The sequence below is a fragment of the Molothrus ater genome, chromosome 13 (assembly GCF_012460135.2).
Source record: "Molothrus ater isolate BHLD 08-10-18 breed brown headed cowbird chromosome 13, BPBGC_Mater_1.1, whole genome shotgun sequence".
In the NCBI taxonomy this organism is placed as follows: Eukaryota; Metazoa; Chordata; class Aves; order Passeriformes; family Icteridae; genus Molothrus; species Molothrus ater.
The window spans coordinates 14,969,488-14,988,589 of NC_050490.2; the positions used below are offsets into that span (position 1 = coordinate 14,969,488).

Consider the following 19,102-nt stretch of genomic DNA (forward strand, 5'->3'; position numbering starts at 1 on the left):
CTGTTATTGCCTTGTGAATGCATGCAGTGCCATTAAGCTTATTTATTTATTGTGTTATAATAATGCTGATATTCTTTATTTGCTAATATAAATGGGGGAGGGGAAGATTGTGCAGCTTTGGTTAGACAGCAATGCAGTTAGAGAATTTTTTTGTAGATTCCTGAACACTCTGCAAGTGTGGCAAGGTTAGTCATAAAGTTATTTAAATAAGTTATTAAGTAACTGGTTATGCAGCCTCATTCAAATTAATGAATGCAAGAGTAGATTTCTTTGAAAGCAGGCAGTAATTTCTCTGTGTGCATTAATCTAACAATTGTGTTTCTGTTGCCTTTCCTGGTGTTTTTCCTAGTAATCAGGAAAGCGGTGGGAAGTAATTTTTTGTCGATTATGCAATAGTTAGAAGGTAAACATGCTGTGAGTTTAGGAACAGCCTCATGTAGTTAATGGGGGTATATTTCTGAGGATGTGGGTATGTACTGAAACCTCTGTGTGTGTGACTGTAAAGGAGTAAATCTGTAGGTTTCACCACCTTTTTTTCTCACTGGGTTTTGATGATGATTTGACCACATCTCTTCACAGAATAAGGATGATTGCTCAGCTGTTAACCACAGAAGAGTCTGTCTGTGAGGATATTCCTGTGCACAGAGGTGTCCCTGTTCCCTTACGATGCACATACGGTGAGTGATTTTATTTTAGCTCTTTTATTCCTGACCCTCCCAGCTGTGTAAATGCTCACTGTGAATCAGCTCAAAGATAAGTCCACCAGTAAGTTTTCAAAAGTGATCCACCCATCCATTTTTGTATTATTTTTCTCTCAGTTGCCTACTTTACAAGGAAAAATAATTCTGCAGCTTTCACTGAGAGTGGGTTAATGTAAGGGAGTGTTTTGGGGTCCCAGTTGGGATTCCTCAAGTTCAATGTCCTCTCTTCAGCCTCAGCTACTTAGTTTTTACATATCTGCCAACAACACATCCTGTAAGAATCCATGTAGCCTTGGAAATAGTCAACAAAGCCCTACATGGCCTGGGAAAGTGGCAGCAGAAATGTCAGTGCCAGCTTTGCCAGCATGTTTTGTGTGCTTGCATTATCACGATTTAACTCCCGTCAGTAAGCTTTGTACAGAAACAGTTTCAAATTGGACAAATCTCAAGTTTTCACAAATCAGGGCTTGACAGAAGAAGAAATGTAATGGCCTCTCTTAGAAATAATGAAGTAGTGGGCAGACATTGCATTTTTGTGTAGGAATAAATACTTGCTCTGGCTGTTTTCCTCCTAAATAATCAAACCTACCCACCAGATTGTATTTGGAAGCACTTACTAATGTGACATGCTCTGTTTTAACTGTTCAGAGAAATGACTGAAAGTTTTTAAGATGAGACAACATGAATCATAGTCTTGAGCGGCTGTTCACTTTTGTGATTGACTTGCCTCCTTCCTACGTTCCTTTTAGTCACCCTGGGAATCGCTGAAGCTGTTCTCTGCAGGAGGCATTGCTGAGATTCCCCTTGCAGCAATGGACTTGGACAAACAATCCGTGTGGGGATCCCTGAAGCAGAAGACGCGGCCGTTCCTGCGAAACCTGAGCGTGAGGAAGACGAAGAAGAGGTCTGGCAAGATGCTGGAGAGGAAGGGCCGCTCCTTGGACCGCTGTCTCAGCGTGTCCGTGCCTGACATGCTGGAGGTGGACACCCTCATGGAAGAGGAGGAAGAAGAAGAAATTACTTACACGGACGCTCAGGTGTTGTCGAGCTGCTCCCCCAAGAGCTTTTCCAGGTCTGTGGTGTCCCTGAAGAGCAGAAACACTTCGGTGAAGGCAGCGGGAGAGGACTGGCTGTGGGCGTCACAGCAGAGGACGCGGACGGAGGTGACAGTCACCCCCCCAGACATGCAAGATGTGGGCATTCAGCTGGTGTCCTCACGAGGAGCTGAGGCTGTGGGCAGCCCCGTGTCTGAGGGGAAGAAGAGGAGATCCAGCGAGGACCTCTTTGAGCTGCTGCAGAGCTCCCGGCTGAGCGCCACGCTGAGCGACGAGGGGACAGAGGTGGGTGCTGGAGCAGCAGTGAGGCTCAGCCGCCACCTCCTGTGGGCTCCTTGTGCTTCTCCTTCGTTTTCTGGGTTAAAAAGGGATGGAGGATCCAACCAAGGCCAGGCTGTACAGGGCTCTGATCAGCCTGGTGTAGTGGGAGATGTCCCTGCCCATGAGGTGAGCTTTAAGACTCTTTCCCACCTGAAGCGTTCTGTGAGGAGGGGGCTCTGTTCAAGGAATGAATGAGCAATGCAAATAAGCCCAAACTTTACATGATATACACATTATTCAAGACTAGTTCAGCTATCCTTCCTGTCAGTCTGGAGCTGCAAATAACACTGCTCCAATTTTTTAGTTCTTTTATTATTCTTCTGTTATTTGTAATGATACCTGAGATTTTTCAGCTCTGTTGGAATTGCTCAAATCAACAGTTGTTGCAGTTCTCTGAGCACAGAATTGAGGTGCTGATACATTTGCTTTCTAGTTAATATAATTACCAGGATTGCTATGTAGCACTATCAATTTGCCACTCACCCACTGAAGGCTCTGATGAAGGCAATAGGTGAATGATAGCTGTGAGCAAGGTGAGCTCTGCCTCTTCCAGGAAGCACAAGATGGAGAACAGAACATGTAGCATCATTCTCAGGACTGTTTTTTGGGTTTTTGTGATGATGATTTAAGGAGGTGAAAAACTAAAATGTTTTCTCTGCACTGTCTTGTCCCCCTTTCCTTCCCCCTGCTCTGTGCTCAGTATTTGTGCCTGGACATAAATGACCCAGGAGGATCAGAGACCAATACTGTCACGAAACTAATTCCTGCCTGGCCTGAGCAAATTGGGAATCCTGAGGAGCTCTATGATAGCTTCATTATATCGACAGGAGGTGAAGATTGTGGCTGCAGGAAACACTTCAGGCAAAATTTGTTTTAGTTAGATTTTGTGGAAGTATGTCTGCTCCTGTTGAGTTCTCTCTGGGAGGGTTACATTTTCAACTTTCTGAGGCCTTTTTCTCATTACCCGATTGTTGCAGTAGTGGGAGCTGCCTCTGTAGTCGTCCAAGATGCTAAAATGGGAAATGGGCGTTTTTTATTTCAAGTCTTCCCTTGGGAATAGGGATTTCACAGGTTAATTGTTTTTTAACTGCACCTTCTAAAGGATGATTCGCATTGATGTGGGGAAAGTGGTCTTTTCTGATATAAACTGCTTGTTTTGCATCTCAGAGACCTGTGTATTCCTACCAAATGGGTGTTAGCTCCCAGTCTGTTGTGAGGCAGAGTGTCAGACTGGTAGTTACTGACCATCACTTGCGGTTTAGAGTTGCTAAATTGTTCACAAATTGGTTTCATCTTGCTAGAGTGTTCATTATTTTGAAGTCTACTTAAGAAAAGCAACTGAAATAGTACAGTGCTTTGTTTCTCTGCTCAAGCGTTACTCAAAAGTTGTAGCACATCACTTGGTGTATGGTAAATATACGGACTCTAGTTATTTTGGAAGTTTTTCCAGGTTGTTTTAATGATAGCAGCAGTTTTTTCCTGCTGTTGTATGCCAGAAGCCCTAATTTAAAATCTGCCCCAGCACAACAAAGTTAATACTAAGTCCTGCTTTGATTTTGGGTGAACTGAGTGTTCTAGGAGAATGAAGTACCTGTATAGTGATAAAACAGCTTAACCTCAAGTCAAGTTTCATCCAGATGCACAATTCGAGTCTGGCTTATTTTCTGCAGCACTTTAGTCTTTCCCTAAATGTGTATTTCTGTATTTGCTGTGTAAATGTAAATGTGTGTAAATCATTTGGTATCTACTTGTATGGCAAATCATCTCTCTGTGTGAATATGCTTCCTTACTGTTATCTGCCTCCAGTGCAATTTATAAAGATCTTTCTCCTCGAGAATAAAAGGAGAGAGTGAAGCAAAGGTAAGTAGAAATAAGGAGAATTGAGCAAATTTAATTACATTGAATCTGGTGAAAAACAAATTCAATATTGGAAGGTGTCCATGGCAGGGAGGGTGGAACTAAGTGATGTGTAAGCCCTTCCAACCCAAGCCTCAATATTCTATGATTCTATGACAACTCAGTATTCAGCTTTGCTTGTACTTAATTGAACAGTTACCGGGTTTGTGCTGTGCTTGCCTGGGATAGGAATAGTTTGTTAGGGGACTGTGGTCCCTGAATGCTGGGTGGGGTTGCTCTGAGGAGCTCAAGAGTTCCCATTGTTCTTGTGTGAGCATCACTCCCTGCCCAGGGAGGTAAATCAGAAGGAAGGCAGATCCCTGGAACAAAACAAACTAAAAAAAGCAGAAATGTAGGCTGAGCTCTTTTCCCCCCTGAATTGCTTGTCACATGCCACCTACTCATTTCCTGGTTGTCTTTGGCCACCCGATTCTGTGAGATCAGCGTGTGCTTGTGGTTTTCTCACTTGTGTGAGCTCCCCTGCAGAGCTCAGCACAGCCCATCTTCACCAAGGCTCTGCCCAAAAACCATTTTCCCATTTGTGAGAGGTTTGCTCTCTGTTCCCCATTGCACCTAGCTAGGCAAGGCTGAAGAAGCGGGTGAAGTTGTGTTGAATCCCTGCGTGATTCAGGTTGTAAAAGGTTCCTGTAATGCCATTTTTTTTTTTGCCATTGGGTTTTGTCCATGGCCAGTATCATTGCTGAAGTGCTCTGATATCTCTTTATCTCCCTGCCAACACTTTGCAGTGAGTCACTGTCCTGGTTTAGGGCGAATTTGGGCAACCCAAAGCCTTGTCCTGTTGCAGATGCACTCAGTGGTTTTGTATTTTGAATACTTCTTCTGCAGAAACCAAGGGGAGGCAGAGGTGGGAACGCTTGTAAAGAAGAACTTTCAATTTATGTATATTCATACATACTCTTGCTTGATTTGTTTTCATGCAAATATATTTGGGGCTGTGACCCCTCTGGGTGTGCCCACTTTTGTTTAAAGTTGAGAAGTGTCACTGTAGTTTGATAAAATCAAGGTTTCAGGACTATGTTTTCACCATGACTTTTATCTATATTCAGTGATCTCACTGCAGTTAGCTACCTAGAATAACAGTAATTTATATTATGTAGAGCTAAAATTAAAAAACAAGTTTTTCTATTTAAAATTATAATTGTTCAGTATCTGTGGATGTAATGCAAGTAAACAAAAAACAGAATAAAAACAAAATCATAATTTTGAGGGTAATTTTTAAATAAATGGTATCAAGCTAGCCAAGGCAATACTTTAAAAATTATTATAATTTCAATGCAGTTCTTTGATCCCGTGTTAGTGCTGTGTAAAATGAGCTGTAAAGAGAGACAATTACCAGTGCCAATGATGGTGCCTGAAGGAGATTCCTGTGAAGCCAGAGATTCCAAGAAACACTAAGTTTAATGCACATGAGTGAGATTTTATGCATACTAGTCAGAAAATTCAAAGTTAGGGTTCCCCTAGCAGCTGTAACTCAGCTCCATTGTGTGAGAAAATTCTTCTGCCGCTCTTTATGATGATAATTTTTCCACTTTTAATGTGTTTTTGCAAGGTGGCCAAGTTATGATTACTGTGGGAACCATAAAGTTAGATTTTGTCTGTCGTGCAAGGGAAATCTTCCTTGCAATGCTGGATTACTGTACTTCCTGATATCTAATATATGTATTTGCAGGAAGAGGAGGAAAAGAATTACACAAAGGGTATTTATATTTATTTCAGCATGTCAATACAGCCAAGATTTATGTACTTTGGTGCAGGAGCTGGTTGACTTTTAAATGTTTCTGTAGTGCTGCCCACAATGCTGCTCTCATCGGGAGAGGTTTGAATGTTCCCACCCTTTCACATGAGGATCGAATTCCACCTTGCGTGCATTTCTGCAGGCAGAGACTGCCCTTAGCATAAATCTTTGTGTTTGAACGGCCTGTGATTGCCCTGCATCGGACCAGAGGAGTTTCCCAGGGACCTTGGTCCTCTTCAGCTCTTGGAGCAGCCAGAGGGAGCATCAGAGGTGTCCTGGCTGGTGAATCACTTCAGACAGACCTGATGCTGGGCCACTGGAGCCTCAAGGTCTTGGATGAGTCAGTATTTAGGAAGAAATGTTTGACTTCCTCTCCTAAAAAATCCTTTGGATCTTCCAGTTATTGCAGCAAGTTGGGGGAAGTACATGTTTCTCGTATTTTTATTTTCTCTTTTGTTGTGGTTTAACCTACCAGGCAGCTAAATATCACATTTTCTCCTTCCTCAGTGGGAACCATCATATGCAGGAGAGAATTGAGGGTAAAAGGTAAAATTCATGGTTTGAGATAAAGATAGGAAAGGACAGAAAAGGAAGATTAATAAGGGAGAATAATATTATTATTCTAATAATATTTTATGTATTATAATAGAAAGATATTATAATGCAAACGTCTAAAATTTTAATTATATTAATTGTATATTTTATCTAATAATTTAAAACAATGAATATTTTGATAGAAATGATACAGCAGTTAAAGTATTCAAAACTAGTGAGCACAGTGCAATTGTTTATCACCTGCTGACTGATATCCAGCCAGTTCCTCAGCAGAGGGACAGCACTTGTCCAGCAACAACTAAAAGCATCAGTGTGTTATCAACATTCTTCTCACCCTAAATCCAAAACAGAACACTGTACCAATTACTAGAAGGAAAATTAACTCATCCAAAACAAGGATACCTTTCCCTTTGACAATTTCTTTGTAACTTTTCCCCTGAGCAATTTTTTTTAAACTCAAACCAAACAAAAAAACCCCGCACAAACAACAACAACAACAAAACCCCAAAAACCCAAGCACCAAACCGAGTTAAAAAAACGATTTAAAAAACCTTTAAGTGGAACTTGCTTTTTGGGTGGTGAAGGAGAAGTTGTGGTCAAGTGAGAGCAGCCGGCTGGCAGACACAACAACCTTCAGACATCAGGAGAGTTTGTGATAAGAACCTTCAGCGCCCAGTGCTGGGGAGGAGAAGAAGAAATTTATTCCTAGCTGGAAGCAGGCACTTATTTTTCCTGGATTAAATTCAAGAGACTAAGAGCAGTTACTGGAAAACAGGAAAAAGAAATATATATTTAAATTATCTATAAGCATAAGTAAGAGCATTTCATTCATTACTTGTATATATGAGTAATTTCTTACTGATGCTAGGAGCATTTTATTTCCTCCGTTGTTGTCTAATTCATTGTATCTTTTGTTTTATAAGTGCCCGTGTGGAGAAATGGATTTTGACTCTTCCCTATCATCTCAAAACTTCGATGACCAAATGGTAAGTCCTGTCATTTTGAAGCTTGATCAGAAAGACAATTTATTTCAGATTTAGGTTCTTTGCTTCTTACAAATTCAAAAACTCATCAGGTGAAGAGCCCATCTAGAGATTTGCCCAGAGTGTGTTGGGTTTTTTTTGTGGGGGTGTTTCAGTTTGTAGGGGATTTGTTTATTTAGTGGTGGATTTGTGTTTTTGTTTGGGTTTTTAGTAGTTCAAAGTGGTTGCTGGTGTTTTGAATAGACCCAAACGTTCTGGATTTTTTGAAGTACTCTATAATATCTATATTGTAACTGATGAGAGCAGCAGCATGAATACTCAAATAACAGTGTAGGAACAAACTGGATTAAAGTAAATACAGCAAGTAACACAGCTTTGACAGGTAGCAAAATCAGTTTCAGGGCAGTGTGAAGAGGCACTGGCAGTTCTGACATGTTATTCTCATGTAAAACATGTTTGCTTTGTGGATGAACTTCTCTACCTTTGCCCTCTGATAACCTCTCAAGTGCTGTCCAGAGCTGTTTTCACCGAGTGTTCCAGCAGGAGGATGATGCTGAGCTGTGTAACTCTGTGGCAGCACTTCTGATGAGCAGAAATCCTCTTGAGTTTGCTTCTGCAAAAGCTCCCAACCAGCACTGCCTGTCACTGCCCTTCTCTCTTTTGGAGCTGCACAAAGAAGTGCTGTGCTCTCCTCTCAGCAGCTCTGTGAGATGTGTTCTTCCTCCTGAGGTTATCAGGTGGATACAAAGGACTTTCAGGGTCTCTTCCAACTTGAGAGATGCTCTGAATGCACAAGAAACAGCTCAGAAAAAAATGTGCTGATAGGATTTGAAGAACGTGTGCATGCATTTGTGATTCTTATACCATCACTCATTTTCAGGTAAAATCCTTGCTTTGTTGAACATACTTGATGCTGATACTTAGCTACTTGCATAGTGAAGGAAAGCCTGGGAAAGAATTATTTTTTTCTTTTCCCTCTTTTTTTTTTTTCTTTCTGTTTTTTTCTTTTCCTTTCTGTAAAAGGTTGCCCTAAGGAAAGATCAGAACTTTACCTCTGCAGCAGCACTGGGAGCACACCTGCCTCGTTTATGATCTGTTTCCAGAGGTGTGTGACTGATTCCTTTGTTCTCCTTAGGCTCTGGAGGAAGCCAATGACTGCCTGAGTGAGCTGCCCAGCCCCTTTGCCTACCTGCTGACCATCCACCTGAAGGAAGGCAGGAACCTGGTTATCAGGGATCGTTGTGGTGAGCCCCACCTTCCCTCTGGCTTCCTGCAGAATTCACACACTTTATCACTTTGTTCACTCCTTTATCAGTGATCTGTTTGGCAGCAAGCTGGCTGCTTATCTGCAGTGCAACGAGTCGTGGCCTTGTGTCTCTCCTGCAGGTCGGGGCACTCACAGGTTGCGTTTATCCACCAGGGGAGGGAGCTGCCCTCTGACTGTGCAGCTGCAGAGCTCCTTCTTGGCTGCCCTTGGCACCTGGACCCATTCAGGAACTGCAAGAAATTCTATTTGAGCTCAAAAAAAACCTCCAAAGAATAATTGGAGGTTTATTAAATGATGGAACTGCTCTGAGGAGTGCTTTTGGGGTTATCTGCAAAGATGTTAATAAAAGGGGGAACCACAGGAGCAAGGCTGTAAGCCAACAATCCTCTCCAACCTGGGATGTGGCTGAGCAATGACAGCATCCTAAAAACCCAATAACCCCACGCCCAGATGATGTATCAAATAAATTATGAAATATTTGGGGAAGTCCTGGAAAAAATGTGTGACAATGCCTTCCCTTAACCTGGCTTTTATTCAGGATTTTGAAAGAGGGAGTAGAAATGCTTATGAGCAGCCAGTCACTTGCTGTGGAGGAAGAGCTGCCCTGCCAAAGGCTCTCTGCAGCCTGAGGCAGCAGCTGTGGCAGGACCTTCCATCTGAACCTGTCAGAGAGCTCTTCCATACGTCCAGGCTTGATTTCATATTTTTTTCCTGCATGTGGAAACAGTTCTGGTAGTTTTGTCTTGCAAAATGTCTGAGCAACTTCTTTTGAGGTGAAGCCATGGGCTTTATTCATTTGTTTTAAACGAAATAAGCTTGCACAGCCTAAAGGCCTGTGAAGGTTGAAGGTTTGCACCTGGAGGGACCTGTCTGATTTTACATGAGGTGCTGTTGGGATATTTCTGTTGTCTGGTATCTCAGTTAACTTTTTCCATGCTGGTTTTTCGTGACTTCCCAAAACAGTAAGATTTGGTTGAGTGTATGCTTGTTTTTCCTACCAGTTTTTGGAAGGAGTGAACCAGTACTTAGATTAAGATCTTTATGGTTATACAAAAGCCTGAATTTCCTCACAGTGTAGCAGTTCATCAGATTTTACTAGCAGGCTGCACAAGCCAGGACACATCCAACTGCTCCTAGGAAAATGATGCTAGAAATGAGCAATTCCAGCAAAATAGTATTTCTAGAGAAGACAGAGCATACTTTGCTCTAGGCTGTGTTTTGTTGTGTAAGAAAGCAAATGCTTGTCTTAGAAAAGCATTGGACAGCACAGGGAAACAACATAAGGGGGGAAAAAAATCCCTTTTGATGAGTCTCTGTTGCTTTGTGGCAAATGACCTCTGATTTAGTAAACTGAGTATGTGAGGGGATGCTTTCTTCAGTAAAACTGCCGCTTTTTATTGCACAGGCAGCAGGGGGGGAGGAAACAGTGCCTTAATGATTATTCATCAGTCACCACCATGCTGCAGTGGTGGCTCCTTAAAAAAATAAAAATCCCACAGCGGATGCCCATCATTGCAGGCCTCTGCTGTCACTCTGGTTATGTGACATCTTTGTGTGATGCTGGGGCTTGACCTGCAGCCACTGGGCTTTCTCAAGGTGCCTTTGAAAGTGGGAGGTTGTCAGATCTGCTCATCTCTTCAGTGTGAGAAAGCCCCAGAGAGAACTTGTGGGCTGGGAGTGTGAGACTTCCCTCCTCTCCCCCTACCCTGGTGCTGGTTAGAGCTGCTGTGCTGGGGGGTATCAGTGTGCTCTGAATAATTTGAATTTAGCAAAATATCCACACAGACTGAGTGGAGAGTTTATGCCCCAGCATCTTTAGCCTAAATAAGGTTTAAAATAAGTCTTGTAATTTTCCTTAATTTTAATTTTCATTTCTTATGCAATCAGTGATTTATCTGGAAAAAAATCACAAAGCAGTCATCAAACCCATCAGTTTACATTTTTTGAGAGAGTTTCTTTATCTACATAAAGATAAAGGAAATGGTATTTAAGTGTGGTGTCCTGCCTTCTTCTCATGTTTGCACTTTCCCCCATAATTTTATTTTACAACAGTTTAAATAGCTCAGGCTTAGGGGCTGCAGTGTGGGTGGGTGATGCCCTCTCCTGGCAGCTGAGTAAAGTCTCTTGTGCTCATGTTCAGTCTGTTTCTGCCTCTGTTTTGTCCCAGTGTAAGAAGTATTTATCTGTGTGTACACGTAAAAATTAATCTAAGGTGGGTGACCAGGGAGAGATATTTCTGACATTGGATATTTCTGATATTTTAGATATTGCTAAAAACCATCCTGGCACTACTCATGAAATTCACAGGTTTCTCCCTGAATTTACTCATTATATGCTTAAGTTATTAATTGAATAATTATGCTTGGCCAAGTAAAGGTGAGCAGGAGTTCCACTTAGAACTGCAGACTTCACTTTTTTCCAACTTTCCCAGTATTTCTTTCTGACTCTTTGCCTCACTATGTACTGCTCTTTCCAGGATCTGTTCCCTTTGGTGTGATATAAATTCCTCCTTCACTTTACCAGATTTTCATTACTTTTTTTTTTTTTCTCTTCATAATATTAATCCTGTTAACATCTGCTCTTTCCCATTTTTTCCTTCACTTTTTACTTCTTGCATTGCTTTTTATCTCTCTCTCGTGTCTCTCCAGTCCCTGACTTTCTGCAGCTCCTCTCCTTGTACTACTCTCTATAGAGAGGCTGCATCAGTCCAGGACACTGGTTCAGAGATGCATGTGCTTCCTCTAAATTGCACAACGATGTAGAAAAGAAAGATAAATCAGAGATTCAGTGTTTTCTTCTCCTCTTTTATCTATTTTTTGAAGGATAAGTGAAAGAAAAAGCCTCTGTACAGCAACACCCAACATACATGCCCCAGCCAAGGAATCCAAGTGCTGCTGGAGCAGGATCTTAGATCTGGTGGAAAGTAAAGAAGCTCCAAAAACTCCTTTTTTGGGTCAAAATCAATGTCTTGTCTGGGATGTAGGATAAGAGTGGTGTTACCTGTTGCTCATCAGCTTGCTTGGAGTCTGATTTACTTGCTTACAGTCTCACCCAGTCACAGAGCAGAAACTGCCTAAACAGATGAAAAATTTGACATGTTACCTGTGTGCACCTTGGGGCCAATGTTAGGCACTGAATGGGTCCTACATTTATACTTCTTGTAGGGGGATGAGCCAAACATTGAAGGTTATGTATGTGTGTACATAGCAGCACCAAAAGTTTGATTTTTATGTATTTTGTGATATTATTGTTACTAGATGTGTTTCAGTGATGGCAAGGAGTTTGCATCTGTGTAGTTTTAATGCTGCAGGTAGTAAGAAAGCTGAAATGTATTTTTTTAATTAAAAATCTGTGGAGCACTGCAGTAGCTTGGCAGAACAGAGAGATGATTATTCTGTATCTCATTTAGCATTAAGAAGCAATCACTGGTGCTCTAAGTGTTGGCATCTTGTGGCACCCTTAGTGATTTTAGGGCCTTGCTGACCCTTGTTTTGTCAAGTCCAACTTCATGCTTTGAGCTGGGGGAGGCTGGAGCCCATTTCCACCTGCTGGTTCACCTTCACAGGGCAGGATGATGCCTTGTGGTTGTTTGAGTCAACCTGAAGCAATCTCCAAGGTCCTGCTCCCCTTTGGCACTGGGGTGCTCTGGCTGTGCACGTTGCTCCTGGTGGAGTCGCCCTTCCAGAGCAGTGAACCAAGGGATGCCACAGCTGTAAGGAAGGGCTGCCTTCCTTCAGGTGGCAAAGCCAGCTCTGCTGCTGTAAAAATAAACAGAAACTGGGCTTTGGGTGCCTGTGAGGGTGAGAAGCCCCTCCCATTTCCAAATCACGTGCTTTTAAAGTTCATTTTTCATCTGTTAAACAGTGTAGTTACAAGAAACACAGTTCTCTGATGTGGCTGTGCTTGGTGTCTTTTTTCTTTTTCTTTCCCCTTTAACCACATGTTCCAGTCTGAACTTTGTATGCGTCTCTTTTCTACCTGGTTTTGTGTTTTGTGGATCTTTTTTATGGGACCTTTGAGCCCTGTCTCTGTTTCTTCCTTTCAGGTTTCATTTGTTTCCTGTTGCTGCACGTTGGTTTTCCTCTCATGATGGAGGCAGTGTGAAGGGAGCAAGGGGAGAAGATGCAGCACCTCCATGGGTGCATCCTGCTTTCCTCGTCCTCAGCACATCATCCTCTGCTCTCACATCTCACAGCCCCCCCTGCCACAGGGTCCTGGGGGGCTCCCTGTGAGATCAGCCTCCCAAGGACAAAATAAAAAGAAAGAAACTTGTAGAATAATACACACTTTTAACTTCCAGCAGCAGTGAGCCTGCAGGAACCCACCACTCATAGCTCTGGGCTATCCAGAAGTTAGACTTTGGTGATCCCAGTGGGTTTTGCCAGCTCAGGGTGTTTTATCATTCTGTGTTTCACTGCCTGGGTCTGTGCTGATACCAGAGTGCCAGAGGAAGGGATGTGTGTGTGCTCTGCTGGGTATTTGTCAGCTTAGAGCAAGTAATTGTTTGGAAAGCAAATGCTCAGAGCAATTAGGCTGAATTGCTCTCTGCAAACATGCTGATTAATTTAGACTTTCTCTGTTTTCAGGGTATCTGCAATTAGATCATTAGGCCTTCAGATTTATTAATTATTGCCATGTATTAGGCAACTTCTCACACTTCTTTTTGAAAGGCGTAATCATGGCTAATTTGCAAATGCTGAGAGTTTGGATGGTGCTGAGCACTCGTTTGGATGTTTTCTCTGGATGTTTTTGGGATGTGAACAAGGGCTTGTGCTGAGAATGTCTGACTGTGCCAAGCCCAGTTTCTGGAAGTGCAAAGTGCCTGAAACTTTGCCCTTGGGCACAGTGATCCCCGTGAGCATCCTGCCTACACTGGTGTGGGAAAGGAATGCACTGAGATAGGAACCTCAGAAAAACAGGAGGAGTTCAAACAAAAGCAATTTATGTGTCTGGAGGAGTTCAAACAAAAGCAATTTCTATGTCTTCCAATCCTTGTAACGTTAAATTAGGAAATGTTGGAATGATAGACTAGGAAGAGAATTTTTAGGCCCAGAGAATACCCTGTGACTCTTCTTGTGTCAGACTTGTAGTTTAAAAACCAAGTTTCTTAAACTGTTCTAGCTCCATCAGTTATCAGAGCTGAGTCTTGGGGGGCACCTGCCTGCATTAGCAGCTCACACTGCATCTTTCTGGGACCTTGTAAGAAGATTTTATTTGGGTGAAGATTCAGAAGATGAGAAAAAAATGCTGAGTTGGGGTTTATCATGCAGAAGAGAAAGGTCCAGGGAGCTCTTGGAGCCTCTGCCAGTGCCTAAAGCAGTGTTCAGTTGAAGTAATTCTTACCAAAGACAATTCTGTGCTTTGTGTCACATGTCCCTAATGTTTGTCACATGGCATTTTTGTAGGTTTTTCTGTTTCTTTAATTTTTTTTTTTTTTTTGGTGTTTCTGAAGTGTCTTGAATAGAAAGTGCTATATCTGCATCTTTCATTCTATTAAGTTCAGGCAATTTTTCCCCTCCTTCACCTTCCCTGAAACTGTTTACACACTTTCTTCACACTTCTCTGGTCTTTTTGGTTTATTGGGGTTTTTTTTTTGTGTGTTTTTTTTTTTTTTTTTTTTTTTAGGTTTGTGTGTATTTTTCTTTTTCTGGTTGGTTTTATTTTCCCTTGGAAACTATTGGGACTGCTTGTTTCCAAGCAATGTTTCATTTCCATCTGGCCACGTAAAACTAGCTGGGGACAAAACTGTCCAAAATCACCTGAATTTCCTGCCAGCAGAATACTTTTTTTTCTGATTTCCCCTTTAAGCCTTGATCTTGGCTGTTTCTCTGCAAGGATGTAGTGGTTTTCCACTTAAAAAGAAAAATGTGTGTTCTATTTTAGAATGTCTTTTACTCCTTGTCGTAAATAACTCCAGTAATTCTATTTCTAGGAAGATTTTCAGATATTTATTCTTTACATGCCTATAAAATAAATCCTTAATTTCCTTCTTCAGATTAAAATTTAGTTTTTTAACCAAAACTTAAGATGGTCTAGGTTATATTTCACACTGCTCTTTGATTTTTTCAAGATTTTAAGGCAATTTGGTGGTCATTTTTATTTATTTATTTATGGAACGAGACTTGTTTCATATGCTACATTTCCAGTAAGTTTGCTCTCATAAAACAGTGTGTGGCTTGAAATTATATTGGGTCTTCTAGGTTTGTTGGGTTTTTTTTTTCCCCTCGTTCTGAAGCAGTGGATGTGATGCACCTCTTGGTAGCTGCTAGAGGGCAGCAGTATCCATTTAAAAACACCTTTAACAGTTTAGTTTCTTGGGCTACTAGACCCTCTCCTGCTGCTCTGTCCCAACAACTTTTTGCTCACTGAAAATTTCTCAGGTTTTAGGTGATGTCTGGTCTGCCTGCACTCATTGCTTTTTAGTGTTAGTGGAAGAAAATAGAAATTATATTGGTATTATGCAAAGGAATTCCAGGCAGCATCACTGTCGAGATGAGTGTTTTTTTCTCTCATGGGGGAAGAAGCCTAGATGATGAATGATTTTTTTTTTTTTTTTTGGAGGTCAACTTTCCTTTTTACCCTTTATTTGGTTTGCTTTAGGCTGAGAAGTAGATTATCGTGGATTTTTATATGTATTTTGTCCATATATTTTATTGTGTCAGAACCTACTTGTTTCACTGTACAATATACAAATTCACCTCAAAGAACCTTACTTTTCCCACCATGGAGATATTTTTTGGGGGCAAAATTCTCAACTGGCATTAACAATAATCCGTTCCCCTGTTGATACTGCTACAGCTGATGTGAGTGAGACCTTGCTTTCAGAAGAGCCTGCATGCACGTGCTTAAAAGTTGTTGATTCAGTTGCCTTCACTAGGAAATGGATGCTAAAATGCTTTTTTTTTTTTTTTAATTGGTCTGGCTTTTTCAGTAAATTATCCATTTCTGTCACAGTTAAAAGAAGATTATAAACAAAAACCCCTTTTTTTAGACTGGTTCATCTCTAGCATCACCAGGCTCTTTTCAAAAAAAGTTATGTTTTTCTGCCTAGATTGTAGATTGTCTCTTATAAATAGCTTTTAATAGACCCAGACATCTTTCTGAGCTTGAATCCAGAAGGCTTCAAGCCCTGAATTCAAATGCAGTCAGTAATTTGCAGTCTGTGCTGTTCATCCCATCAGGAGAGGCTTGCCCACGTGGCTTATTTCTCATTCCCTGTCAAATATTTTGGTCACCTGGATGCAATCTGGGGTGTCTTAAAGGAAACCAGAACCAGACAGTGAGCAGAGAGGTACGTCAGCATCTTGGGACTGACCTGGGGCAGGCCCTGGGGGCCGTGCTGCCACATCCACCCCTGACATTTCTCCACCAGTTCCACCCCAGAGACCACCACCAACCTCTAGGTGCTCTGTGTCCCCCCACCCAGGTGACAATCCAGCTGCTGGGTGGCACAGAGCTGCCATTCTGCCATTTGTAGGATGTGGCAGCTGCGCTCTGGTGCCACTTGGGACCCACCAGGGGTAGGCCCTGGGGACCGTGCTGCCGCATCCATCCTGGCATCCAACCAGCCACCCAGTTCCACCCCAGTGACCACCACCACCACCGCCCAGGTGCTCTGTGTCCCCCCACCCTGGTGACAATCCAGCTGCTGGTGGCATGAAGCTGCCATCCTGTCATTTGTAGGATGCAGCAGCCACGCTCCCGTGCCGCTTGGCCCTCAGGGCCTGCCGCTGGTTGGTCCCGTGCTGCCACATCCACCCCTGACATTTCTCCACCAGCTTCACCGCAGTGACCACCACCAACCTCCAGGTGCTCTGTGTCCCCCCACCCAGGTGACAATCCAGCTGCTGGTGGCCATTTGTAGGCCGCGGCAGCCGCGCCGCCCCGTCCCTCACCCGCCTAGTTGAGATGTCACCCCCGTGACAGCCCGACAGGCGAGCACCACAAGGCTCCCCACCACAATTATTTTCCCTCACAATTAACACCGGTGCTAACTTGACACCTTTGCCTTGTTTGGCTTTTGTAAGCCGCCGTCCCCCTCTCTCTGGCCGTTAATTCTCCGCATTAATATTTTCCGCGGCGCGGGTGCCGCCGCTCACCCGTGAAGCCGCTGGAACATTATGGAGCTGTCAAGATAGCGAGGGATTACCCAGGCTGCCTTGCTGGAGTAAGTGACACCACTGAGGCCCCGCTTTGAGATGTTTATTTTGAGAGTAAGCTGACAAGCATGAAGGCCTGATCCCAGAGTGGCAATCTTATTTAATTAAAGGCCTCTTTTTATTATAGCTTCCACATCCCTCCCTTTTTTTTTTTTTTGATGTACAATATGTATTTTTACGTAAACAAAATATATTTTCCTTTTACATATATTCATTTTTATATATATATTCCTTTACATAAATTCCTTTTATATATGTGTGTTTCTATATGTAAATATAAAGGAAGAGTTTATTAAAAATAAACACGTGAGAATGATTGCTAAAGCCTGGCTTGCATGAGCAGTGCTGGGCAGCCCTTCTCTCCCCCCCCCCCCCACCTTTTATTTTCCTTTGCTGTATAACAACCTGGAAAGCTTTTCAGAGCAATAATGCAATTGGGAGGCTTACTTAGCTATAGTCTTCTTGCTTCCCATCCTCAGAGAAAGGGCTTGGAGTTTTCTACTTGTTGGTATTGAACTTGCTGGCTGTTTGCTTTTATTCTTTATCTCCTATTTTTCTCTCTCTCTTTTCAGGTTTTGTCCTTTTTCATGGGTTTTCTGTGCCAAAAGCAGATGAGTTATGGCCATAAACCACCTGCCTCCATCGTCTCTTTGTGCTTTCATTTCATCAGTTGCTTTCCTTGTCTTGGCCAGTTGCTATTTCATGCACAGAATAGGTTGTGGACATTATTATTATTCTTACTTTTACTTATGCAGTTTTGTCCAGCTTGCCCTGTAAATAAAAGTCAGGGGATTTTTTGCCTTTTTTTTTTTTTTTTTGCCTTTTAAAACCTTTTTGAAGTGACACCAAAAAGCTCAGTGCTGTTATTTTTTAATTCTGCATCTTCTGAGGTCTGCTGCCCCCCCCCCCACACTGTGGGGCTGTGATCTATCTCTGTGTTCCCACTCCAGGACATTGTGCTGGTTTTAAGCTGGATGCTTTGTATAAGAGTATAATCATAGTTCTGAGAAATTTTTAGGGAAAGGTCTAGTCCTAACCCACTGGGAACAATGAGAAGCTGCCCTCTGACTTTTCTGGCTTTCCATCAGGCCCTTATTATTAGTCTCTCTTAGAGGAGAAGAAAAAGAAAATTCTATTTTAGAAGTTTGTAGCTTTTTTTTTAACCAAAAAAAAAAAAAGTGATTTTTTTTTTTCCAACAATTATTATTCAGAAAAAGGATCAGCTGTGGACAGTATTTGAAAGCCAACTGATATTTTCCTTCTGGGAGTGAAACACACTTTATGCACCAGGTTGTACAACTCTTCCCTTTTGAAATTAAAGCAGAATAAAAACTTTCTCTAATTCTTAGAAATATGTCTGTCTCCCTAGAGCACAGTTCTTTACAGTGCTGCATAATTCCAAATAGATGCTTACACATAATTGTTTTTTCTTGTGTTTAAGTCTGTCTTCATGTAACACTGATGAGAGCTTTGGATATTTAAATATGGATTTTTCACATCCTCGCAGGGGCACCAAATCATTGGCAAGACTGAATATTGCTCTTAGGCTGGGTTATCCTGGACTGCCATGTGTTTGTCAGGCCAGTGGGAACCAGGGAGGACAGGTTCAGATTATTTCTGACTCTGAAGTCTGCTGTAGAAATCAGTCTTTTCCTCCAGCAGCCCTCGCTGCAGGCTGGGGCCAGCCGGGACCACCACCTTAGCTGTTACTCTTCTAATAAAATTGAACTATTAGGAGGGAAGTTTAATTCCAACTATCACGTACAATACAGAAAATACTGGATATGACAGATGAATGGCACCTAGGCTCATTTAATTGTAGATGCTGCTACATCTCAGTTTGATTTTCCCCTTTATTTGCAGCCTGTGAAGATTTTTTTTTGCAAAGTCTGTAGGAATAACTAAATCAACCATCCTCTAGTTAAATCCTCCCTGTGCCTTGTTCCCCTTTCACCCGGTGTCCTGCACGGTGGTTGGTGTTGGTGCAGATGCCACCAGTTTAATAACAATAATAAAAAGTTGATTCCCTCTTCTGTTTTCCTTTGACAGATGCAAGTCTGTCTATTGCTGCCGAGTGGCACGAGCCTCACGCTCTGTCCATGGACATCTGCTCCATAAAAACAGGGGACATTATTGCCCTGGCAAATTGTGCCACTTGGATTAAAAAACGAGTTACCTGGACAGTGCTTGTTTTTACAGAGTCTGTTCTCTGTGTGCTTTTTATCCTGAGCTGATGAATAACATTGCTGGTTTTTTTCACTGAAACCTCAAATTGGGTTTTAAGTAAATTGGCAAAGTGACACCAGTGATGAAATCCTGACGGGTATTTTAGCTATTGTTACTGGTTTCCTTGGAGCTCCTATCCCAGTTACGATGCTTTGGAGTTTGGGTCCTTTGAATATATTCCTA

General features: G+C 42.2%; 1 protein-coding gene across 1 annotated transcript in view; it reads left to right on the forward strand.

Moving 5' to 3' along the window:
- The window catches only part of MCTP2 (multiple C2 and transmembrane domain containing 2), a 117,767-nt gene that overhangs the window by 14,977 nt on the left and 83,688 nt on the right, over nt 1-19,102 (forward strand). The window contains exons 2-5 of the mRNA XM_036389954.1: nt 580-677; nt 1,451-2,041; nt 7,208-7,270; nt 8,403-8,511. Of these exons, the coding sequence (XP_036245847.1) occupies nt 1,514-2,041; nt 7,208-7,270; nt 8,403-8,511 (700 nt within the window). The 5' untranslated portion in view covers nt 580-677; nt 1,451-1,513. The remainder of the gene's footprint in view (nt 1-579; nt 678-1,450; nt 2,042-7,207; nt 7,271-8,402; nt 8,512-19,102) is intronic.